This window comes from Manacus vitellinus, unplaced genomic scaffold (genome assembly GCF_001715985.3).
Source record: "Manacus vitellinus isolate BGI_N305 unplaced genomic scaffold, ASM171598v3 scaffold_16_pilon, whole genome shotgun sequence".
NCBI classification, from domain to species: Eukaryota; Metazoa; Chordata; class Aves; order Passeriformes; family Pipridae; genus Manacus; species Manacus vitellinus.
This window is the reverse complement of record NW_021939189.1, coordinates 118,042-142,770: the sequence shown is the minus strand read 5'-3', so window position 1 is coordinate 142,770 and position 24,729 is coordinate 118,042. Positions and strand designations below refer to the sequence as shown.

The following is a 24,729-nucleotide window of genomic DNA, read 5'->3' as shown; positions in this document are numbered from 1 at the left end:
GCCATATTCTCAGCTCCATTTGTGAGCCAAAACTACCAACTGTGCAAGTGGCAGCATGCTCAGAGACAGCCATAGGCTGATGGCCGGTTTGTGAGCAGGGACTGCAGGACAAACAGATCTGTACTGTCCCACTCATGGCTCCGATTCAGATCACTCAACTGTCCCACCAATTTTCACAAAACTGGTAGAAACTTGGTACTTTTAATGCTTTAGTAGAAGGAAAGTGTTTACTGCAGACAAACACAAAATGTGTATTTGTCAGAAGAACTCATATCATGCAACCAAACGCCCCTAAGGGGATGGAGAAAAAAATAATACAAACCGAGAAGTTAGAACAAAACTAGCTCAATACTTTCTCTAGTCTTTCCTGTCAGCAGCTACTAGGCTTGTCCTGGAGTCCAGAAAACCAGTTCAGCATTTCTGAGGGGAAAGAAAAATAAATCTTTTTCCATCTTACTAAATTCTCCCCAGAGAACAAATGCTTATAAGCATTCATTTAAGCATAACTTGCTCTCTTTTCTCCCATACACAGGTTGGGCTGATGGAGAGTCTCTATCATCTCTCATCCCTTTCTTCCCCAGGTACTTTTGCCTAACAGTCACTTCACCAGCTGGCAGATACTCCCTGTGTTTTGAACTAGCTACTACTGTCAGACCACTGTGTGCTAACCAGACAATCTCAACTGCTTTGGGCTCCCACAGCATCTCCTCTCAAGGGCCTGGAGGCCTCTCTCTTCTGCCCACAAAGGAGCAGTGGAAAGTCTGTCATAATGCCAGTAGTACCCTGTGCTAGAAGTAGTACCCACTAAGATCTCTATATTCAGATGCCTATCATAAGGATGTATTACTGGATCCTTACCTGCTTCTGAGTTTCTTCTTCCTGTGTAAGATGCAGCTATCGCAGGAGTTACCTAGGAAGGTCTGCATATGAACATGTACAAAGAGCACAAACCATGTTCATAGAAGATCATGCTGAGGGATGCCCCTTCTGCCCTTACCCCTATGTCCAGCCATGCCCCTTTGACTGAAACACACTGCACCTCTTGTTCACATACACGCGGCTTCCCCACTTTCAGCAAAGAGCTGGCAATTGCTCACCATGCTCCTGTGGTCCATTGTCCATTTACCACCACCTCTGCTGAGGATGTGACTCAGGTATGCCAGCACCACAGACATGAGGGAGACTGGCAAGAAGACATGTCAGGACATGGACTGTTTTGTCAGGAAAGAAACTACTGCAAAGCTACACGTGTCTCTGTCTGCAGAACGGGAGTAGGGTAGAGGATTCAACAGCCTTGCCTTGCCAGATTGCGGGAAAGGAAGCCTGCATTCAATAACTACTTGCTGGAGAAAGTGTAAGGACAGACATGCGGGCTAGATGCAGCCAACCAGTATGAAGCCATCGGGGAGACAGGGAGGGTACCGACATTACACAGCAAAAGGCCCCCTGCCCCATCAGAAGAAAGAGGAATCCCTGTCATTCTGGAACAGTGCCCAGCCTGCAGGGCTTTTCGCAGCGGAACCAGAGCTACTTGGAATAGAAACAGCCTCGTCTCTGAGATCAGAGAGTTTAAACTGGAGCTTGTTTTTTCTGCAGTCATAAGCCAGCAGGCACCAGCTGCAGAATTTGCCGCAGTGTGTGTGTGCGCGCGTGTTTCTGTGTGTGTGAGTGTGCAGCAGCCACGCTCCTCCCCTCCAACCTCACTGTGTGATCAATGATACATTGATCACAGCTCCCTCCTTTTTTGCCTCCCTACATCACTGACAGTCCCAGTCTGATTGCTCTCAGCCCCCTCTCTTCTTTATTAAGAAAGCTTTTGTTGGCCTCACTACTGACTTCTTTTCATTGCTCCCTCTCTAGTTAATGAGGTTTGCTTCTTCTGTTTCCCCCTCTTACCCAAAACAGGAGAGTCTGACAGATATTCATGGTCACATACCCTGGTCTGTGCAAAGTGCTTCTAGCTCCCAATCTAGCTTCTCTAGCTCTGGACACTGGAAATAAAAGGCCCTGTTTTGAAATACTTCAACGCGTTTCAGCATTAGCATACAGATAATTTAACATTTTTAGCAAGATGTCTACTGGTGGCAACACTAACAGATGCCAGACATACCCTATGAAAATAGAACCCTGTGTGTCTGTGACTGCAAAGGTGTCATCATCACACAGTACCACTGGCAATGCAGGAGAGTTAATGATAAAGGGACCGCTGGCTCCTTATCCCTCTGTGCTACGTGGGCAGTACAGCGAGGCAAAGGATGACAAAGGATCACCGCTAGGAAAAAGAAAGCACTTTGCTATTCTCATTTCTTAAGCACAAAGTCCCTCTCCATAGCCTACTAGGACGAAAATCAGCTTCAAGCTTGGCCACATCCCCTCTCTGCTGCCCTTGAAAGGCTGCATCACTCACATTTTACAGGAACCTTCCTTTTTAACCCCCCCACTGAGTGGACCCATTTGGATGCTTTTTGGCTTCCTGCAGTGGAAGAATGTAGTGTTGAGAAGCTTGAAGCCAGACTTCAGCTACTTCAAGACTACTCATGTGTGGGCGTGCAGCACCAAAGGAAAGAGAAATTGCAAAAGGGGCCCAGCCCTGTGTCTCTCTTCCATGGAATTAACAGCATGACAGTCCACCTTAACAACCCTCCCCCCTTCTGCCTGGCATTAGCCTCATTCCAGCATCAGCACAGAGCGGAACAGTGATACAGACATTAATAGTCTTTCACCAAGCCCTGCCCAAAGGCATCATCTGTGAGGTGCCTTGTGCCACCTCCTCCCTTCTCCAGCAGCACACTATCTTCAGGGAAGACCATACTGGGATAAACCATAGTGCTGCAGGACTCCTTAAGTCCCTGACGGACAGAATATTTTCTCCAGATTCTTCTCTAGACCTATCTTCATACATCACTCTCTGTGCTTGAGCTAAAGACACAAGTGCAACCAACAGCTGAGCAGCTGGGGAATTCGAGTTCTGTTCCTATACTCGGGTACAAACAGCTGACAAGGGGTGAAGTCCGCAGATTATAAAAAAAAAAACCAAGCTCCATCTGCAGCCACCTTCCCCTCTTGTCACTAGTCCCCCTGAATCGTCAGTCGCCCCCTACTCAAACAGTATCAAATTCCAAGCCAAGAAAACCGCACCCGCTATGACCGCTCCGCGCAGGTGCGTCTCCATCACTTGCGCCTCTGCCAGGGCTGCGTAGCCCCAGTAGCTCATTGGGACGGCGCAGAGAGCGCAGAGCCCAGCCAGGGCTGAGTCCGCTTGCCGTCACCGATATCCCCCGCTACCTCCCCCGAACGGCCCGTCCAACCCGGCCGACCACTGTCCTCCAAAGCAATGAGCAGCATCCGACCGCGAACAAAGCGCCGCCGCCTCCATCCCGCATCCCGCGGCACTGGGGGCTCCTCACTCCCGAAAGCCCCGGCGCCCCCGCTGCCCGCCCCAGGCCAGTGGGAAGGAAGGTGCACCTACCATCCTGCCCGGGGAGGCGGCGCCGACCGGCTGCCCGGAGTGCGGCGGATGCGCCGGCAACGGCCCGGGCTGCGCGAGCGGCTGCCTTGTCACGGTGGCGGGGAGGAGCCGCCGCGCCCCCACCCCGGTGCGCAGGGCGGCTTTAACCCTCTGCGGGCCGCGAGCGCCCCAGCGGCAGCCCGGGACTCGCTACTCCCGTGGCCAGCCCGGTGCGGCTCCGGCGCTCGGGCGGAGTCCGGGCAACGGCGAACACCGGGACCCCGTCCCGCGCTCCGAAATACCCGGCCCAGTTCAAACCCCCATCCGCGCCCCGAAGTACCCTGCAAGGGTAAAACCCCGACCCGCGCTTCGAAATACCCGGCGCGGGGGTCAAACCCTGGCCAACATGCGTGCCGGTGCTGGCTGAACGTTTTTTCTCAACACCCTACCATCAGGCTGCTCCTCACGGGCTGCCCAGAAGGGTGCTCCCCATCCTACCTGGCAGGGCTTCGGCTTAAGCGACTCTTAAACTGGAATCTCGCGCCGGGCTCCAGCTCCAGAGCAGCTCCTCCAGTTAAAGACGAGCAACACGAACCACCCGGCACAGTCCCGGCCACCCGGGCGGGAACAGACGTGTCTGGCACCACACACCAGCACCTGGATGCTGGTGCACAGGGATGGGTCAGCAGTGACCCCACCGGACAGAGAACGAGCTCGAATGAGTGAGGCAAGAACAGGAGACTTGTTTCCAACACTGTTTTCAGATAAATGTTTGTTTTCCAAGAACCTTGCAACTTGTTTCATAACCAGCAGTGTCCAGCCCATTTGACCTCCATGGCACTTGCAGAGAATTGCGCCTCCTCGTTCCTGCTCTGCTGGGCTCAGGTCTCCCAGTACAGCACTGAAATTACTCCATGGCGTGCTAGTTGGCAAGAGTGATTTTTTTTTTCCATAGCTGGAGATGTCCTGTCTGCCCTACAGCAGGTCCCCCGCTCAGTGATTTTTCAAGACACAATGGAATGCTCAGGAATAAAAATATCCCAGAATTTGTTATAGGTTTTAAAAATTAAAAAAAAAAAAAAAATTAAACCTTCTGTAACTTTCAGATTATGCCAATCAGTGGCAAATATTTGTGAACCTCGGGAAAAATTACCACACTGGAATCAAACATCTTAGATTTCTGTATGTTTCACGCAGGTAACATATCCTCATCTTAACACCCTATTTAAGAAGACCAAAGGTTAAAAAATTCTCAAGGGACAAACTATTAAAAAATAGCTCCATGCTATGGGAGGTGCTGAGCTGCTTCACTACATCTGTCATGTCCCAGACTTCTGCCTGACAGTTCTAACACTCAGACAGTGACACCAGCAACTTGCTGATGCCAGTCAGTCAGCTGTGGTGACTGGGAACCCCTCCTAGTGGGCTAGAATGTGCCCCACACAGATCTGGAGCATGTTTCTTCTAACAGTGGTGCTGGTAAGAACCTCCTTCACCATGGTAAAAAACAGCATCAGGATAACATCTGCCAGCATCCACTGAGAACACAAATTCAACGTTAATCTTGGTGGCGCCCAGGTCCCTCCAAGTCCTTTTAAAAAGTGTTGCATGTTCCAGGTTGGCTTTTTTTTTCTTTGGTAGCCTGAAGACATTTATGTCAATCCTTAATATAATAAGTGTGGAATAGCATATTCAATCTAGATTTAGAAAAAGTTTTAGCCACCAGTCAGCAAAAGCTTACTGATTTCCATGAAGTCACAGAAGAGCATATATATTGTAGTGTACTCCTTGTACGATACTACCCCTGCACATGACACAAGTGGACTGGTTCCTCCCTAATTGCTTTTTTTCCCCCAGATGTATACAGGCTGTATTTACCCCTCTCCTATCCCCTTAAAATGAATACATTACCTTTGCTGCCCATGCTTCCACCGTCCTCTGCTCATCATCCCTTCAGATTCGTTTTCTCATCCCCCGTGCATCACAACAGACATTCTTCAAAACAGGGTCATTGTCATCACCCATTGTGCTTGTCATCCCACTATAACCAGTATAACATAAGCTGGAGAGATTTGCACAGTCAAAGTGAATAAGGAGTCAAAAGTAAAGAGCCAAGTAAACAGGTAAGGATGCAGATGACTGCAAGCCAAACATGCAGTCCCCACGCCTAAAGATGCACAAGGTGAGGAAAGGATATCACCTAGAAGGTACTGCTATGCAGCAGTGCTGAAGACAAAGCAGGAGGATGTATTTGTTACTTCCGCTTCATATAAACCAGGCTTCTTAATATTCAACATCATCCACTTCACTGCCCAGGTGGTAGCCCAGGGACAATTTCATCCCTTGGGCAGTTCTTCGGGACTTTCCAAATAAACCCACAACACTGAGACATGTCTGTCACTTCAGAGAGCAGTGCCACTGGTGCAGGTAGGGAGGGAGGGGGGTAGCATAGCCTTGGTCTAGAATTGATCTATGTTGGAAATTGCACTGCCACTAGTAGATTTTTCAGAGCACTCCAGGATGACAGCTCACACTGCACTCACAGGAAGGGCACACATCTCAGGCCATTTCATACAGTGATATACAACTCTGCAGCCTTTTCCTCTTCTACACCCATTGCAACAGTGACCAAATTTCACCCCTAGCAGGATATTTAGAGCAGGAAGATCTCCTTCTGTATTTTTTTATATTGATACAGTCTATTTCAAGCCACAAAATAAGACTTTACTGTCTAATTAGGACATTTCCTGATATTAGTAATTGTTCCAAAATCTGTTCCTGTTAACAGTCATACAAGTACACTTTTAAGCATGAACTAGTCTGATGCCCGTAACTGGGTTAAAAGCTTTTGAATATACAAACAGGCCAATTTATCTTCCTCCATGATCTTGTTTTATACGGAAATGACATTGTTTCATTAATATTGTGGCATGCTCTTATTTTGTTTGCCTCAAAATCTTTTTTATGCCATAAAAATTCAGCATCTTCCAATTGCTGTTGAGAATTGACATCAGAAATAGCCATCTCTATGAAATTAATGCCTGAAGGCTGATGCATCTATTGTCTCTAATTTACCTCTCACTTTCCACTCTTGGTTACATGTTCAGGCCACAGCAAACTGGAATGCATCTTTTTGTACTTTGCAAGTGTTTTTTAACAAAGAAAAGTCACTGATGAGGTATAGTGGTTTTCACAAAGCACAGTTCTTCGGTATATGTGTACTGCTTGACCAGTAAGACACTTTTCAAACCTGAAGAGGTTCTTAAAGCAGTTGCTGCCTTTACCCCACACCTGTTACAGAAGGGGCCTAAGAAGCCTCCTGCACGCATGTTCTTTGAGGCAGCCCTCCTGCCTTCATGAGCAGCTAATAGTTGCAGATAATCTCTTCTTAGCTTGTGAAGAAAACAACAAACTATCATTTAACAAAAAGTTTAAAAATAGTCATTAAAAGCAGAAGAAAAAGGGCACTAACAAGGAAGGCGCTCACCGATCTTCAAGGCTCTTCCAGTTCCTAAAAAGAGGGCACTGAGCTTCTAGTTTCAACTTCCACCTTTCTAAAGCCATGGAGACCTACAGAGCTATGATCAGGAACATTTCCATTTCTTCAGTCTGCCAGGAAATCAGGAGATTTGTCTCACAGTTACAGGACCTCACAGAACAGGCACCAGAACCAGTACTGAGGTGAGGTTCATTGATGTTCAATTCCAAACACCATTCAAACATGGAAATAAAGACACTATTATTCTCTGATGCAAGGATAGATTTATTTCAGCTACTGAATTAGAAAAGAGAGGTGGAGCTTTTCCCACTTATGCTAAAAAAACCCAAAACACTTTTGTCCATCTTGTCAAACAGACAACAGTCACCAAATCACTATGGTTTGAGACAAAGATCCCGTCTTTTGGCTGAAGAATTCTGTTCCCTGTCAACATGGCTTTGAAAAGGCCTCAAAGCATCCTGTGATGTTAAGAGTAGTTCCTTTCTGACTAGGATATGGAATTAAATATGGAATTAAATTGTTAACAATGTGAACACTTATTTCATTACTGCACACCTGAGTCAGTATCACATTGTCAGGAATGTTCTGGATCATAAATTTTAAGAAGCTATAGACAGGCTCTTCCCTCAGGCTAGCATAAATATGAAGTCTCTTCTTAAAATGTTTTCCTGTTGTTTTCAAAGCTTAGGGTGGAGCCAGGGACACATCTCCATGTTTTTCTCTACTGTGATGTTTAAAACATTTTTATACGAGTAAAGGTTGTGTCTTTATGAAGTATGAGATCTCCAAAACTATAGCTAAAGCATAAGACTTACAATGACTCTAGAGATCATGCTTCTCTGAACAACAGCTCTGAACTGCCCACTGTCTTAAGCTCAAATACATTTCATTTTCTTCACAACTTTAGGCCAAAGGCTTTAATAAGAGAAGAAATTCTAATGAAGAGTATACTATCTTCTGAAAAGTCTTGGGACAAAGAATAACCATGGCCTGACCCAGCCTGAGCAGCCCAGGTATTAAATTTGAGTTAAATATATTTATTTCCCCACACTTCTGTGTGAAAAGCAGAGTTCTGAACGGCACAGACTCGAACCTCTCCGTTAGTATGCATGGCAGCTTCTGAGTTCTCCTTGCACACGGCTCTTACCACTGCACACAGGACAGAGAAAAACTGCCGAGAAGAACAAGAATTTATTTGCATTTGACCTCTTGGAAGATTTTTTTGCTTTGACTATCCAGTTACTGACTTCCACAGGTTATCTGCTTTCAGTCAACCAAAAGAACCGATGACTTGTTCAAGTCTTAGGCAAATCACTTCTAAAATCCTCTTGACTATCTTCATTTCTGTCTAGGTACAGCAATTTTTACTCTTTTCTACAGGCTTTACTAGGATATTTCTACAGGATACTTGTTTTTGCTGAGTACTGCATCTTTCTCTGCAACTGTTTAGTGAGGTTTCCCTATTTCCTATCTCCTTTCTTATTTACAGATATTTGTATCTTTTTAATCTCTCTGGTTGCTTAAATTCTGACTAAATGTTTGTTTCATATTTTATCAAGTTTTCTTATTTTTAAATAACCATTTCTGAAATGCAGTGACAACCCTTTGGTTGTCTGTATAGTTCTATTTAAAGGAACCTTTGATCTCTAAATTAGTTTATTCTTTCAGCTGCTTTGCAGGTCCAATACAGTTACATATTTAGGCTCCTCTTCCTTAATTTGAGAATTATATTTTCATCTTTATAATGCTTCAGGGCCCAAGGGTGATTATCATCTGAGCTACTGAGAATTAGCAGCTCTAATGTGGAATTTTGCAAGTTTAAAGGTGGATAGCCCAAGTCATCCATTCCATTTATTTTTGTATCATTTTCTTCACTAAATAAGGTTTTATTTTTGTGGTAATAGCATCCCTAATGCAGGTCCACAGAGACTGTCAGCACCTGCTACCAGCCTCTTTTCCAATTCCTACTTTAAACAAATTCATGAACCCTGTGAGTTTTCTGCGCCAACATTCTGGTTCCTCTTGTCCCAGAAAATAAGGTTTTAAAAATGGTGATCCTAATTTAACTCAGCAACTGAAAAGCTTTAGGGAAAATGACAGAAGACGACCTGTCTAGAACTCTCGGTGGAAAGGATAAAGAGGTTTATAAATCAAGGCTGTGAAAGTGGAGCAAACATGAGCAGTACTAAAAAGCCAGAAGGAACACAAAGAGAAGGACTGAGGCAAATACCAGAGCACAGTGAGAACAGCAGTGTGTCTCTGTACGAGTGCAGCACGACTCCTTAGCACTCAGAAGAGTGGCAATGAGGGAAGAGGACCAGGATCAAATCCCAGTGATTTCCTAGTGACACTGGGATAAAACCCTAGTGTTTTCCTAATTACGCCAAGTTCAAGGAAAGTCTTCTTCAAAAGTGTTTCCAATAAGCAGCATACATCTACCTGAAGAGAAACCCATGCCTTCTACCAGTGCTGGAGTTGGCTGTACTTCTCAGCAGTCTGGGCCAGGGCCAGCACCCGCACCCAAAGGCGCACACACACAGCAAAGTTTTCTATATCTCCCCACAGACACAGAGAGCAAAGGAGAAGGGATGGGCCAAGTCTGTCACTGAAAGTAAGTCAGGCAATCAAGGCAATGTGAGAGAAGCTACAAGAGCCAAAACCTGGTGCAAGATTACTCTTCCTGCAAAGGGTGTTTTTAATTTTTTTTCTTTCCAGACATGTCTAACCGCCTCAGATCAGAATCCTTCTCTGAAACAGACAGTAATCTCTTGTAAAAGGTACCAGCTGCCCCAAGAAGGGTTGGATTCCTGGGAACCTGCTGTTTTAACTCTGTCTCCAACACCCGAAGGGAGGTGCAAAGGCTGTTAACATTCTTACAGAGCACAGTGTCAGGCCAGAGGCACTGATTCAGCACGTGCCCTGTCAGTTGTCCAGGTAGCAGATGCCATGCTGCTCTACAGACAGGGCACTGGTAGGACAGCTCGACAAAATCACAGCAGTGTCCTAGGAAAGAGGTAACAAGCTTCAGTGGCAACAGTGAAGATGATGCAAATAGCAGGCAGGAGCTAAGCCTGACAGAGAAAGGCCAGGAAGAAGGTAGAGTGGGATTTAGAATTAGCAGTGGCAAAATTTCCAAGACACCATAAATTTGGGAAAGTTGACAACACTCTGGATATACTGCCATGTTTACATGACTGGATCAATGACTGTTGAGGACTTGCTTAAAAAAAAAAGGTACTTTTTTTTAACCCATACCAGGGGTTGATCAACATAACTGGTCTACTCTGGCCTCCAATTGGGAGGTCTGGAGACACACCATCTATAACGCTGCTGCTGCCTTTGAGAACACACGCAGGATCACTCTCGAGGAGAAAAGACAACGCAGAAAGAATCATGTCTTGCCGACACCACCTAAGGAGTCTTTCTGCTGCGCCTTTTGCAACTGCTCTTGTCTATCTCGTATTGGCCTTTTTCGCCACCAGCGTGCTTGTAGCAAATGTGGGTAGAGCCCTCCCCAAATCTTCGTTCGTGAAGCCCAGCCACGAATAGAACGTTAGTCCCTCCCAACTAGTGCTAGTAAATTGCGTGTATGTTATGGTTACTAGTTACTTTCTGCTTATAAGACCTGCTAGTCAAGAAAAATAAAAAATATGAGAAATAGGCAAATTTCTTTAGAGATAGATCAAACAGGACGACCATTTCAGGCACTATTCCTTCCTGGGTTTATGCTCTCCTGTATGATGAGATCAGCACTGCAGTACATGCTTTCCTGCAAGGATGTATCTCAGTTGAAACCAGAGAGGGAAACCAAATGGAGGAGGGGGGAGAAGGAAAAAAAAATAAAAAAAAAATCAATAACCACTTTGAATTATTCATCCCCGTGAAAGAGGAATAAAAATACAAGCAAATGCCATCTTCATAACAGTAATCCCAGAAGAATTTTCTTTATAGGAGTCTAACTGTCTACTGCAGGTTTTTCTACAGAATCATTAGAACTCACTAGAATTTTAAAGGCAAAGAAGTAGGATTAGGTCAAACACAAACCATTCACTTACCTGAAGGCAAATTGCAAATAGCCATTACCAATTTCCACAATAGCTACTGTCAAAGTGAAGGCAGACAAAATCCAGAATAGGTCTCAGTTTACAAAAATCTGAATAAAACAAGTGGGGTCAGGTCATCTGAAAGAAATACATCATTGTCCTATTATGTTGTTCGGAGATCTTTTCCTTTTTGTTTTTTTAACTATCAGAAATTTAAGTCTCATCCAGCTCAACTATCCTAAAACGTTCTACAGATATAGACCAATATCACTGGGGAAACCCCTACTGTTTTACATGGATTCAGAATGCATTCCACCAAAGCCATTTAACAAAGGCCTGAGAAGTCCAAAACATTGAGTTATTCCCAAGCTACTACCTCAGGGACAGCCCAGACTTAGTATTTCTTTTAAAAAGTAAACAAAGAAAAATATTCACATCTACCAGAACGCAAAGTACTAAAGAAAACAAAACAACAAAATATGCTTGTTTTACATTGTGTCCTGAAGAAAGGTCCAACCCTTCCCCAATGATCTCATCATTATTTTCCTTTTCTATCAAATTAAAGGGTTAATCTCTCAAGGTCCATTCAAAGAGATCATGACCCCTCAAATCACTCTGTATGACAGACAGTACAGCAGGACTGGCTCAGCTCAATGTACTCCCTCTGTCCTTGAAGGATAAAAGGGATTGTTCCAGGACAAACCCAGTTATTCTTTGCCTCTGTATGCACTTCAAGATTTTGAATTCCATGAACTGCCAACAACATTTAACCACAAGGTCTGGTTTTAGAAGCACGAGTAATAATTTAATGGGCCAAGTGCTAACTTTAGAAATCACGACTGTGGTGATTTCAACTCTAAGAGCTTCGAGCGAAGAAACTTGCAAAATGGGAAAGTTAGTTATCCATGGAGATAAAGTGCAAAAAACCAAGGAAAAACCTCACCAAGCATTATTTCTGTCTGTGTCATGTATAAGGACTAATTCTTAGTAGAAAATAACTGCATTGGTTTATTTCTAGTTGAATAATTATATCAACAGAGTCTGGTTTGTGAAGACTTACTCTCAAATAAGCATGTGTGCATCGGGAATTCCCCCACTAGCATGGTACTGACAGCTTTGCCAGCAGCTCCCACACACACCAGTCCTAAGGGAGGATGGGAGAGGGAGCAGGTCGACCACAGCAGTGACCTGTACTGGCTCAGCTTTCCACTACAGCAGTCTCACTGCCCCTGCAGCAGAGGAGTCCCATATAGAACATCTATGGCAGAAAGCTTATTCTCTACCATTTCCCCCCATGACAGCAGGAATTCTTGGCTATGTTGAATATTTTCCTTTAATTAACATGTGTGCCGGTAGTACTCTGTTTAGGCACAGTCCTCTTCATAAATGACTCAGGTTCTGCACTCAAAGGGATACTGAGTAAGTTTGCTGATGATACTAAACTGAGAGGAGCTGTTGACTCCCTCGAAGGCAGGGAGGCCCTGCAGAGGAACCTTGCCAAATCAGAAGGTTGGGCAATCACCAGCCATATGAAGTTTAACAAGGACAAGTGCTGGATTCTGCAGCTAGGGTGAGGTGACCCTGGATGTACAGACAGACTGGGGAATGAGAGGCTGGAGAGCAGCTGTGGGAAGGGACCTGGGGGTCTTGGTCGATGGCAAGTTGGATATGAGTCAGCAGTGCCCTGGAAGCCAGGAAGGCCAACCGTGTCCTGGTGGGCATCAGGCAAAGCATCGCCAGGTGGGCAAGGGAGGTGATGGTCCCACTCTACTCTGCACTGGGACAGCCTCACCTCAAGTCCTGGGGCCAGTTTTGGGCACCACCGTATAAGAAAGATCTAAAGCTGTTAAAGAACATCCAAAGGGGAGCTACAAAGATGGTGAGAGGCCTTGACGGGAAGACATGAGGAGCAGCTGAGGGCACTTGGTCTATTCAGCTGGAGGAGACTGAGGGCAGAGCTCATCAGGCTCTCAAAAGGGGAAGCAGAGGGGCAGGCACTGATCTCTTCGCTCTTGTGACCCGAGGGAACAGTTGGAGCTGTGTCAAGGGAGGTTTAGGTTGGATATTAGGAAAAGGTTCTTCCCCCAGAGGGTAGTCGGGCACTGAACAGGTTCCACAGGGCAGTGGTCATGGTCCCAAGGCTGCCAGAGCTCAAGGAGCATTTGAACAACATTCTCAGAGACATGGTGGGACTGTTGGGGATGTCCTGTACAGGGCCAGAAGCTGGACTTGATCTTTGTGGGTCCCTTCCAACTCAGGAGATTCTATGATAATTACCCATGGTTTATAACAGATCAATGATGCATTTAAATAAAATAACACCTTACCTAAAAGACCTAAAAGTGTACAAAACACAAAAATCATGACACTTCCCAAAAAAAACCCCACAAACAATACCTAAAACATGCATTTGGTTTAAAACAAAAACAGGAGACTGTGTTCAGGTAGTGAATTAAATTTTCTTTGTAGTGTTCTTTGTATTCCAAAGCTCAAGCTCAGGAATTGACCCATTTGTTCCACTACTGTTTCACACAGACCAGCAGGATAAAGCAAAAAGTAAAAAAGAAAAGAAAAGAAAAAAGATTACAGAATTACAGATGGGTTAGGGATCTAGTGTGGATCCTCTGCAGTAACATGTGTCATAGCAAGAAATCAGGAAAAGCTGATTGCCTGTCCACACAATCCCCTAAAGTTTCCAAATCAAGCAGCAAGGCATTCCACTATACAGAAGAGAATGAAAATAAGTTGGTACTTCAAAAGCAACCTCTAGGCACAAGCCCTTAATGATCCCCATTAACTCCACTTCAGAATTCCTGATTTTCTAGCACAAGGAAAATCATAATTTCTCAGTATCAAGCAAAAAGCACATCATCTCAGATTACCCAGGAAAGAAGCAACATCAGATCAGGAGGGGAAAATGGTGCCTCTGGTCTGAAATGTTAAATTCTTACAGGGGGGAAAAAAGAGGCACATGTTCCAGCAATGCCATAGTTAATAAAGCAAGGCAAAATCCTGGAACAGAGCCAGTCAGACTGTGGGACATCTGTTTTCTAAGGAGATAGGAATTATGGCATTAAAATTACAATAGCACATGACAACAATTAATCTCAGTGCAAAATAGGATTAACAGGCGCTGTCCACACTGTTTTTTCCCATTCTTTTGAATATGGACTTAGAAGATTTTATTTCCCAAAATAGCAGCTCAGATTCTAGATGAGATCACTTCAGGAGTTCCGTTGGGTCCCACTGGCTGTGCAGGGTGCAGCAGAGCAGCAGCCACAGCCTTGTCCTCTTTGCTGAGGGCCTGCCACCATTGCCAGGGTGCACAAGCACCTAGTGCTGAAGGCATGGCCTGTTTCTCTGGCATCTGGCACATTAATACCACCCATTACTCTGCGCTGGAGCAGTGAGATAGGGCACATTTGCTGTCTGTGAGTGGCTTTCTACCCCATGAAGCCACCATGGGAAGCACAGCAGAACCTGACAGCCAAACCATGAGATTGCATTCGGTAATGGCTCAGCCTTGGTCCTCAGCCCCTGAACGACAGCAGCATGGAGCACCCAAAGCTACTAACCTGAGTGGAAAACTTGGGTAAACAGGAATTGAGAGCAGCTGATCACAGACTCAGTCCGTGAGCCCACACCAGCACCGGGGATTCTTTAAAAGCAAAGGAAGTGAGTTGGGGAGCTGCATTCACAGCACAGTAGAGGGAAACAGATCAAAAAAATCTGTCAGAAAATTATACACAGCTGCTGAAACTGTCACATGTTAAAGATTATTTTCCTACTTAATCCTTCTTCCCCTTGGCTCATCTTGTTTGCCTTAGCAAGGTCCAGTTGACAAGGACTGGAAAAGCCTATTCTAAGCCACTGCACTAGGGATACTAGAGAAAAGTGCATAGAGCTATGGCAAAATAACGATACACAACACATTCCCAAGGCTTTCCTTACCAAAATCTAGATGTGACTGATGCCAGAATCCTAGCAGCATTCACAACAAACCCCAAACCAAAAACAAACACCAAAAAACCCCAAACCCAAACCACCCAAAGCTTGTATTAACTTAGAGATACTAAGTGTCTCTAGTTCTAACACCTCTGCTAAACATAGAGCAACATGAAGACTCCAAAAGCAGCATGTATTACAACTTGTCTTATTTGGGAGGTCCCTCTATCACAGCAGCTGCTGTGCTTACAATGCACATGGCCACCAAGAGAATGCTGCCTTTGTCAAGCTAAAAATATGTCACTGCAACACACAAAAAAATAAAGCCAAACCCACAAATATCAACAACCCTCCCTCCTGCCCTTATTCTGTGTGCAACTACTGTGATGGACAACATGAAATAGTTACTGGAGCACGGTTTAAAGAACTGTTCTGCATCATACAGATCATCCATTAACCATTATAAAATTAACAGCTTTCAGTCACTGGACAAGATGGAGAAAATGTCTTCAACAGCCTTTGCTGGTTTTCTGCTGGCACTGAGTGGAAGCATATGTCCCCTCCCCCCCCCTTTTTTTTTGTTCTTAACTGGCTCACTCAGAATTTTTGAACGCTTATTAAAAAAACAATGAACAGAGAATAAATCTACATCATCAACGTAAAGAAAACGCTTCTCTAGGCAAAAAAAAACCAAAAAACCCAACAAACCAACAGCAACAACAAAAAAAAAACCCAGAAGCATTAAAATGGGTTACATACTAAAAGATGGCAGGTGTCTTGCTGAGGAAAAAAAATAAAATTAAAAAAACTTATATAAAGTTGATAAAAACCACACCTGCAAGGCTTGAAATGCCCGAGCTGTCAGAAAAAATGCCGTCTGCACACTCAGATGCTGAACCCTAACTGTCATTGCAGCTTTCCATCAAGAGGCCCCAGCTTCCAGCCCCTGGGCCAGCCATGCACAGGCCTCAGCCCAGTTTTGTGGAAGCCAGCCAGATTCCAGATGCTGCTGAAGTCTGGAGTGCAGGTAGGAGGGGTTTGCTTTGTGGTGATATCACTCAAGAACAAGAGTTAAAGATAAGAATTGGAAATCTTATAGTTTCAAGTATTACAAGAAATCATAGAAGCACCACACCATAAATAGGGCCCACAATTACAAAAAGGCAGTAACACTGAGTATTCACTAAAATAAAGAATCCAATATTTTGCTAAAGTTCATAAGTAATGGACCTTGTTCGCAGGTGATCGGTTTTTTTCAATTCTTTAAAAGTTTCACGAACTCCATGAGGGAAAAAGATCTGGGAGAACAATGCGTGCTGTTGCTCCTTATGAAGATCATAAAGTGTTGTGTCTATCAATTCAGGTTTAGCATAGAAAACCAAAATGATTAAAATGTTCAAACAGTGGCATTATCATAATAGTCTCAAAAGGAACTCTCCAATTTAGGAAAAAAAATAAAATAGAAAAAAAGTCAAAGCTAGAAGATGGGGTCATTATCTCTCAAATGGTAGAAGCTAGGGAGCACCCAGGAAAGCTAGATCAAATAAAAACAGAAGAGGAATTTCTTCTCCAGATAGCAGTCAGTGAAATTTCAGAAACATGCTGCTACACGTGACTGTGGAAGCAGATAGCATTTGTAGAGTCTAGATTCAAGAGGAATCAAACAGCTTTTACTAGAAGGAGTTGCTCATGGTCTGAACATCCCTCATTCTAGCATTGTGCATAGATAGGGAGGGACCTATAAGGGGGAAAGGGCAATCATTGGGGCTTGGTAGACCCCTGATCTGAACCAGTAAGGCATTTCCTTTGATCTTACTTGCTTTTAAAAAGTTGAACAGAATTTTCCCCTCAATATTCAGCAGAGGAGCTTAACAGAACCAGAGCAGCTGTGAAAAATCACTTCTTCCATAGGAATGATGCTTCCCATGAATAGATCTGTACGTTTCATTGAAGCCTCAGCAATTTCAAATATACAACAAATACATACAGAAATGTGAGTTGCACAGGGTCAGTTTAAAGCTTACATGAATTTTAGGGCAAAAGAAGCACCATTTGCCCTTTCAGTCAGTAAAACCATTTGGGCAGAACAGCACAAAAGCAAGAAACTGTTATTTGCTGAGCCTCTGCCCAGCTGAAGTGCAAAATAGCTTATTGGGGCTCTAGTTTCTTATCTCCCCCGTAACTTTTGGGTGTCATAGTGAGAACCACGGCACTCATGGCAGGAACAAAGGAACAGTTTGAAATACAAAAGGCAAACAGATTAAGCCTGACAACTCCTTAGCCCAACGGGCTAAAGCAGGGTCAGTATGCTGGCATCAGATGTGTGAAATGCAGACCAGTGTTATTTGCCAAAGAGAACCCTGAGGATATGTAGTTCATATGTAGTCCAGAGAAGCTCTCTTACCATTAAAACATCTGCTAAAGATGGTAAAAGCAGCATTTTGAAATTAAGTTTTATATATGTGGTCTTTCATGTTTCCGCTTTTGTGCTATCTCTTGTTTTAAAACTAAGCTCTGCAGGTCAAATAGAGCCAAAAATATCCAGTAAATATTCCCGTTCTGTATTTGAAAGAAATAAAAATATATTTTAAAGACGATCAAATTTTAACAGTAATGGTGGTGGGAGATTGCAGCAGTCAGACCCAGTAAATGCAAAAAGATAATTTCTGTACAAGCTCTAAGATTGACTAAGAAGCTCTCAGGTTCCAATCTGAACTCCAGCACCCTGGCATTTAAGTCCTAGTAGACTGGAAAACCCATCAGCAGTAAAGATTCAAATAGAAATACTACATTAATGTCAATCAGTATGGCTTTACAGAAAATATGACCTTACTTCTTAATAAAAAACAAATAAGCTTGTCAAAATCTCAAAAGGTTGTACTGATATAGTGCAATCATTATTTCATAAGGCATGTCATGTAAGTCTGCACTGTGATTCATGCTGCTCACTGTATCCATAGACAACCTGAAAAGGAGGAAAGAGCAGTGCTTGGGATTGTTGCAGCCACATGTACCAACGAGAAACACGGGCTGCACTTACAGCATGGGAAACTCTATTTTAGGAGACTGAAATTGATGGGATCTTTAAGGTCATGCTCAGTGTGGTTACTATGAGAGTAAATACAGCCCTCAAACACATGAGGAAGAAGCACAGAAGCTGACAAATGCTCACTTTGGTATTTCTCTGGTCAGAAGTATGTTGGCAGACAAAAGATGCAGGACAGTTAATTGTTCAAGGACTGCAAATCACATCCAAAGTTCAAAGAATCATTGTTGCATCTGTGAAAAAAAAAATAGTGCTAGCTACTGACTTTTTTGCTACCTGAACATGCAAATTAAGGATATAGCAGTCCTTTTATTAACAGCGAAGAGAAGAATAAAATCCATCACTGAATGATCTATATTACAGAAGTCTCTCTAGCAAGAGGCCACAGCTGTAAGGAACATACACTTTCACTGTAATTTAATTTTCACAAGCAATTGGTCTTTTGCCTCTTGTCTAAAACAGCTTTTGCTTGAACACACAACCTTATCATCTGTACGATCTAGAAGCTATGATTTGAATAAACAAGGCAGCTTTTTTTACTGTCATGCACTTGATACTGATCACTGAAGACTAACTAAGCAGTGCAGTGGAAAAAGCACATGGCATAAACTGACACTCCAAGCCATTCCACGTTCCAGGAAGAAGATGAATCACTTGCACAAGTAAAAACATTGACCTATATTTGTTACTGTAAAAGGAAGATCAAATTCAGACTTCGAGACTAAGACGTGCATGGTGGGCTTGTGTATTTGCATTTGCGTCCTATCAGATTTGTAACTTAATATCAACCTGGTTTGTGCCAGGAGTAAAACTCCCTGTCCTTTCACTGTTGCAAAGCTGAATTCACAGAAGCACAGAACAGCCCAGGTTGGAAGGGATCCTCAGAAGATAACCTGGTTCAACTTCTCATGGGAAAAGACACAGAAATTGTATTATCTAGCACCCTGTCCAATTACATCCTGAAAACCTCCAGTGATGAGGACTCCACCATGACCCTTGGGAGGTTTTTCCTGTGACTGATTGTTCTCACAGGAGAAAAAAAAGAATTCCTACTGAATTGAATACTCTCCCAATGCAACTTGCAGTCTGCCCCTTGTGAAGGGAAAGCCTCCATCCTCTTTGTAGCTGCCTGTATGTTCCACAGAGGCAGTAAAACAGATTCTTCTCCTGGTCGGAGTTAAAAGCCTTCTAGGAGTGCTCATCTAAAAAGGCAGCTGCCTTTAGGAACTGCAATGTAACTTTGCCACATTCTCAGTGAGCTGTGGCAGATGTATCCTCAACTGGCACTAAATGTAAAACAAAGGCATCAGTAGGATGTGAAGGATGACTATTAGGTTGAACATGAAAGGCTTCAGAGCCTGAAGGTCATCTTCCTGCAAGGCAGCTAGTTATTAGACTCTTACACAAACCCTCATGGCTTTCAGCATAAAGCATTAAGTTTGCAAAGAAAAACGCAAGCTAATACTCAAAAGTGTTTAATAGTTCTCATAATCCTTTTACAGAGGCAAGAAAAGTATATATCAATGTTTCATTATTTCAAGAATTTGTTCCATCAAATTCAACCTGAATGGTATTTTTTTAATCACCTGATTTTCAATTATGTCATTAGCTATTTATAAAAAGTTTTTTGAAGGCCAACACAAAGTATAATTTGAAAGAAAAGATCACTGGGATGGCTGTTGAGCTATTTTAAATCCCCTAGTCAAACTGAAAGCAGCTTAAGTGGAGTTAAGTCTACCGCTAAGCACACCAGAAACAGGCGCAGCTGAGAGCTGGCTACACTTTTCCTTTCCCCAAAAATGTACTAGAGAAAAGAGATCCTGTGCAGAGCTAGCAGGAATGTGTAGTCCCACAGGAAACTCTGCAGATGTACAACGATGGCAAGGAGCTCTGACAAAGAGTGGCAGCATGCCTAGTACCACGTTAAGCTGCAAGCCTCCAGTTCAGGACCAAGTCTCTACAGACAGTTTACATCAGAATTTCTGTTTACTACCTATCCTTCTCTCAGTAACTTCTACATACCAAAGCCTGGCCCCTAAATCTGTGGCCTATAGGCTTCCTTAAACAGACTTCAGGGACTTAGATTCCCAAAAACATTTTTGCCTGGTAGATTAAATCACTGACCTGTAAGTTTGCTGATCTCTTTAAAGAGCTACAAGACATTTGAAAAGCAGAACTTCCCTTTGCAGAACTCCTCCCAGGTAGACACAAATCCTGCCTTTTATTATAGTTGCTGCTGATTTGCTCAATAGGTCTGATAGTTGGTTAACAGACTTGCAGTTCCTCAGATCCCTCATGGAACTGTCTTCATAGACTGGCAACATGTTCATCACCCTTTGCTCCTCAGAAACCAAGCAAGGGAAGTGAATGGGATACACTTTGCTAATGTTAATCCAGATATTTCAGCTCTGACTTAGAAGAATTCTTGGGCAAATGTTATACTCACAGTGTCTTATTAGTGCTTTGGTCTATTTGTACCACAGGCCCCGTTACAGCTGCTTCAAATTGAGACATCTTCTGCTGAGTGTTTCAACTGATATGTTTCATACAGAGTATTTTAATCCCTAAATGCATATACATGCACACATTGCCTTGCAAGGAGGGCAACTTTTCATTCCCATGTTAAAAAGTCACAGGAGAGTTGAGACCTCTCAGTCAGTGGTACATTTGAGAAGAGTCCAGGTACTTTCTTTCACAGCTGTCCATTAGGAGAACAGCTTTCTCAACTGGAAAAATACATTCAGAAGCTTTGACAACAGTGTAAAACATACAGTGAGCTATAAGACAGTTTTATATAAAATACATTTCACAACAGTGTCATCTGTGCTTACTATAGTAACTTAACATACATTACGTAAAAGTATTATAATCAGAGTTAAAGCTTTTATCAAGCTAGGTAAGCACACTTTCTAACTGTTAATGTGATTTTTTATAATGCTCTTATTCATTGTTCTCAGAAAGGGAGATAGGCCTTCAAGAAGAGGAATTCAGAAAGTCATCTGACTACTCTTACATACTACTCGCATAGATAGTAAATAGCTAATGAAGTAAAACTATATTGTGCCACCTCGATAAAGTACAGAAGATGGACAGACGAATTCCGACTTACTGGTTTAATAGGCTTTTAAACAGCACATATTTCTATTCAACACCATTCTCTGTAATAAGATATGTAATTCTAAGTTAAATTCATTGCATCAAACATACCTTTAAGATGGTTCTTTAGCATTCAGTTCTGCAGAATCCTGGGCAAACAAGTCACTAATTGAATCACAATCAGTTTTATCCTGTTGTTGTTGCTTTTTTTGTTGTTTTTTTTTTTTTTTTTCCCCAGATCCAACAGAAGTAAAAGTTAATGCCTATAAACCAGAAAGCTGACCTTTGACTTCGGAAGAAAACTGAGCCAGATGTCGGGTTACAAAGAGCCGCAGTTGCTGATTCAGGTCACAGTAGAGAGTATTAATGTCCCAGGAACGAATTCCTGAGGAAAAAAAAAAAACAACACAACAAAACAGTGAGCTGTCATTTCATCTACTCCAGAAATGCAGACAGAGAAAAAGTTAACAGGACAGACAAGGACCAGTGATGCTCTTCTAGATGACCATACTTAGGATCAAGAAAGCCTTCAGAAGCAGAGGGCTGTAAGTTGCTTACCTTCCATAAAACATTTCTCCCTGAAGGACATGCAGTGAGAAAGTTTTCATTCAACTTGGGCTTCAGGCAAGGGAAGCCAATAAGCTACAAGGGATGAGGCCAAATAAGTTACACTACTGTCTAACCAAGCAAATACCTAATGTTAGTTTTACATCTTCTGTGCTGTCCAGCATTGGTCACCTGTAGAGATGGGCTACTGGCTGGTTACGTTACTGACAGCTCAGACACCAGTTTCTCTGCTCTTATAGCCTGTGCATCCTCCAAGTCACAAAAGCTTCCCCACAACTGGCTCTGCCTAATCACTCCTTCAAAGCCCCTAATCCCACTGAGACCCTTTGAGTTTGCTCTTTAATCTATATAGTCTTTGCAAGCTAATTGCCTTCATATCACAGCAGGAAGCTGCATCTGCTCCCACAGCAAGTGGCACCAAGCCATACTGGGGAAGTCACCTTCAGACCTCAGTGTGAACAGTTGTACAATCTAGAAGACACCAAACACTACAGACCACAGATCTTCACATCCCAGTAGGGAAGAGCCTCTCCTAGATGATGCAACACTACACTATGGCATCATGAACAAAACCAGGATATCAGCAAGAATCCCTACTCCAGCCTCTGGTGCTCATGCCTGTTGAAGTACAGATGTTGAAGGCCAGACTTCTAAGGTTAACTGAAATAAGAATTTCAGCCCCAGTATTTATTGATGGGGTCCTCCCTAAGAGTTCTTCCACCATCTCTCTTGCATAAAATGCAAAGTTTTATTGCCTCTGATATCTGCTTTCTTTCAAGGGACACGTGTTGATTTTTCATGCAGACATCATTCCCATTTACTGCAGTTCTAGTTTTCCAGCTTGTGCAACAGCTTCTGCTGGCCTCTGGCAGGACAGGATCCTTGAGGATACAAGCTCCAGCTTTCTACACATACGAAGAGAGAGTTCGTAATCATTGCATCACACAGGTCTCAGGGCCTGTAGCAGCTAAAGAAAACTTCGTGTTTGTTTCTTTTTCTGGTGACACCTGACACAGCAGACTAATAGAGCTTATTTGTTAGCTGACAGTCTGCTCTGCAGTGTGCACAAAAAACCCTCCATAAATCCTCTGAACTTAAGAAAAAAAAACCAAAACAAAACAGGAAAAACAAACAAGACAAACAACCTACCAGCACCTTTCAGTTTGGATGCAGGATACAAACAAATGAAACATATAATAAAAGATAGGGAGCAAGAGGGTGAACAAAATGTTTTTCTATGCTACACTCTTAGACAGCACAATTGTTTAAACAAATGTCCAGTATAAGAGCATCTTAATGCAGTACTGATGAACATTCTGACCTCGACAGGAAAAAGGTAGCACTCTGCAGGGCAAATCCTGCTGACTGTAGCTGCTGTGTCATTGTCATTATGTCCTATTGCAGCAGTAAGTGCTATTTGAGGTACTGCTACATCTTCTAGGATGCAGAAAGAATAGATGCTCTTTCAGAGCAAGGAAAGGGAAGAGCGAAATTATTTCATTCACTGTTGTATTTATTCAACCTTTTTCCCCTACAGGTAGTCTGAGGTTACTTATAATCTCTCCCAGTTTGCCACAATTCCAGTTTATCACTCCATGGCACAGGAGTCAGAGCATTGTTGATTAGAATCCTCTGCCACGAGAGTGCAGACTATACCATAATAAGGTTTCTAAACGTTCAAGCTCTTTGCATGTGAAAAGCCTGGGTAAGGGACCATGTGACTCATCAGTTTTCCATCTCATTCTTTATGCCCTTGTGAATGTTTTATTTCCTGCTGAGGTAATTGGCTTAAAAGATTTGGCATTTCCTCCTAATACTAGACCTAGTCTTCCAGATATGGTTTCAAAATTAGACAAAAGTCACACAGGAACAGAAAAAAAGACCATTATTTATTAGACAGCATTTTGGAAAAAGTGTCATTCAAGCATCCCAAGGTTAAAGTCACAGCCTACAAAGCTCTACACCTGTAAAAAAGCAGGTTCTGTAACGTTCTGTAGTCACTATTGCATTCTCTTGAACCAAGGTACAGAAAGAAGTCTGGATAAAACATACTTCTTGGATCAGTCGGGGCAAGAGATTTATAGACTGATAAAATCTCTTTAAGTGTTGACTTTGTTGTTTGTTTGGGGGTTTTTGTGCAGACAGGGTGCCACAGCTGACAGAACAGACATAAAACAACCCCCAGCTTTTTCCTCCTTTGTATTCACTGCTCAGCAGCCTGTTCTACCCTCACACAACCCTCATGTGAGCCCTCTCTAGCACCTAACACTTAAGAAACTGGAATCATCATATGTGTGCCATTTCCACATTTCTTGAAGTCTCTGAATCAAGGGTACAGACATCTGCAAATCACAATAGTTTGACTAGACAGATCTCCAGACTCCGCTGCCATTTTAACCATTCTCGTTTTTCATTTCTTTCTTACAATTTGCAAATCTTGGTCTATTTCAAGAAGAGGTCATTCTCCCATTTCGTAGTGGGGAAAACTCCTCTAATTTGCTGGAGGTCCTACTCCATGTCAGTGACAGAGGAAAGATTGAAACCCAGGTTTACAGCTCCCCAAATAGTTCACTTCTACCGTTAGTAAGTTACCAATACTGCTGAAATGGCTCCCTCTCATGCAAATGAAAGAAGTGTTTGCACTTGGCAGAATTTCAGCAGGTTTCTAGTCAGTGAAGGCCAATGGGAGAATTTACTTCTCCTGTGGCAATTACAATTTATGTTGCAAATGGTTTTCTTTTTCCTCTGCAATGGGAATTTCCAGGTTATCAGCATATGACTGCAGAATCAGAGTGAAATCCACTAGTTTACAGTCTGATTTGTCGCTATTTCAAAGTTTCAGAGAATGGATAAGGGTGTAGGTTGGCACATCAGGTCAGTGAAGTGCCAAGTGAAGATGATCACCCCGTTGTGCAGGAAGCAGTAGCCCCTTCAAAGAGGGTCTTTCAGAGGCCAAATTGTCATAATCTCATCTACCTCTACTGACTAAAGCCATCCCTTGGAAAAGGCATGAAACACCCCTCTTGAAGCAGCTGGTAAGGGGCCTGCCAGCAGAGACAGCTGGAAAATATGACGTAGAGAAATT

The 24,729-nt window shown here is 43.2% G+C and overlaps 1 protein-coding gene across 3 annotated transcripts in view; it reads right to left on the bottom strand.

Moving 5' to 3' along the window:
- Positions 1–21,651, bottom strand: part of MAP1A (microtubule associated protein 1A) — a 52,251-nt gene extending 30,600 nt beyond the window's left edge. The window contains exons 1-2 of one of the 3 annotated variants that reach the window (XM_018069563.1): positions 21,636–21,651; positions 21,361–21,462 (exon numbers count right to left, since the gene is read on the bottom strand). In XM_018069563.1, coding sequence (XP_017925052.1) covers positions 21,361–21,462; positions 21,636–21,642 — 109 coding nt within the window. In that variant the 5' untranslated portion in view covers positions 21,643–21,651. Of the gene's footprint in view, positions 1–21,188; positions 21,284–21,360; positions 21,463–21,635 lie in introns of those variants that run through there. The other 2 variants (XM_018069560.2, XM_018069561.2) reach the window with 2 other exon arrangements.
- Positions 21,652–24,729: the final 3,078 nt, after the last annotated feature.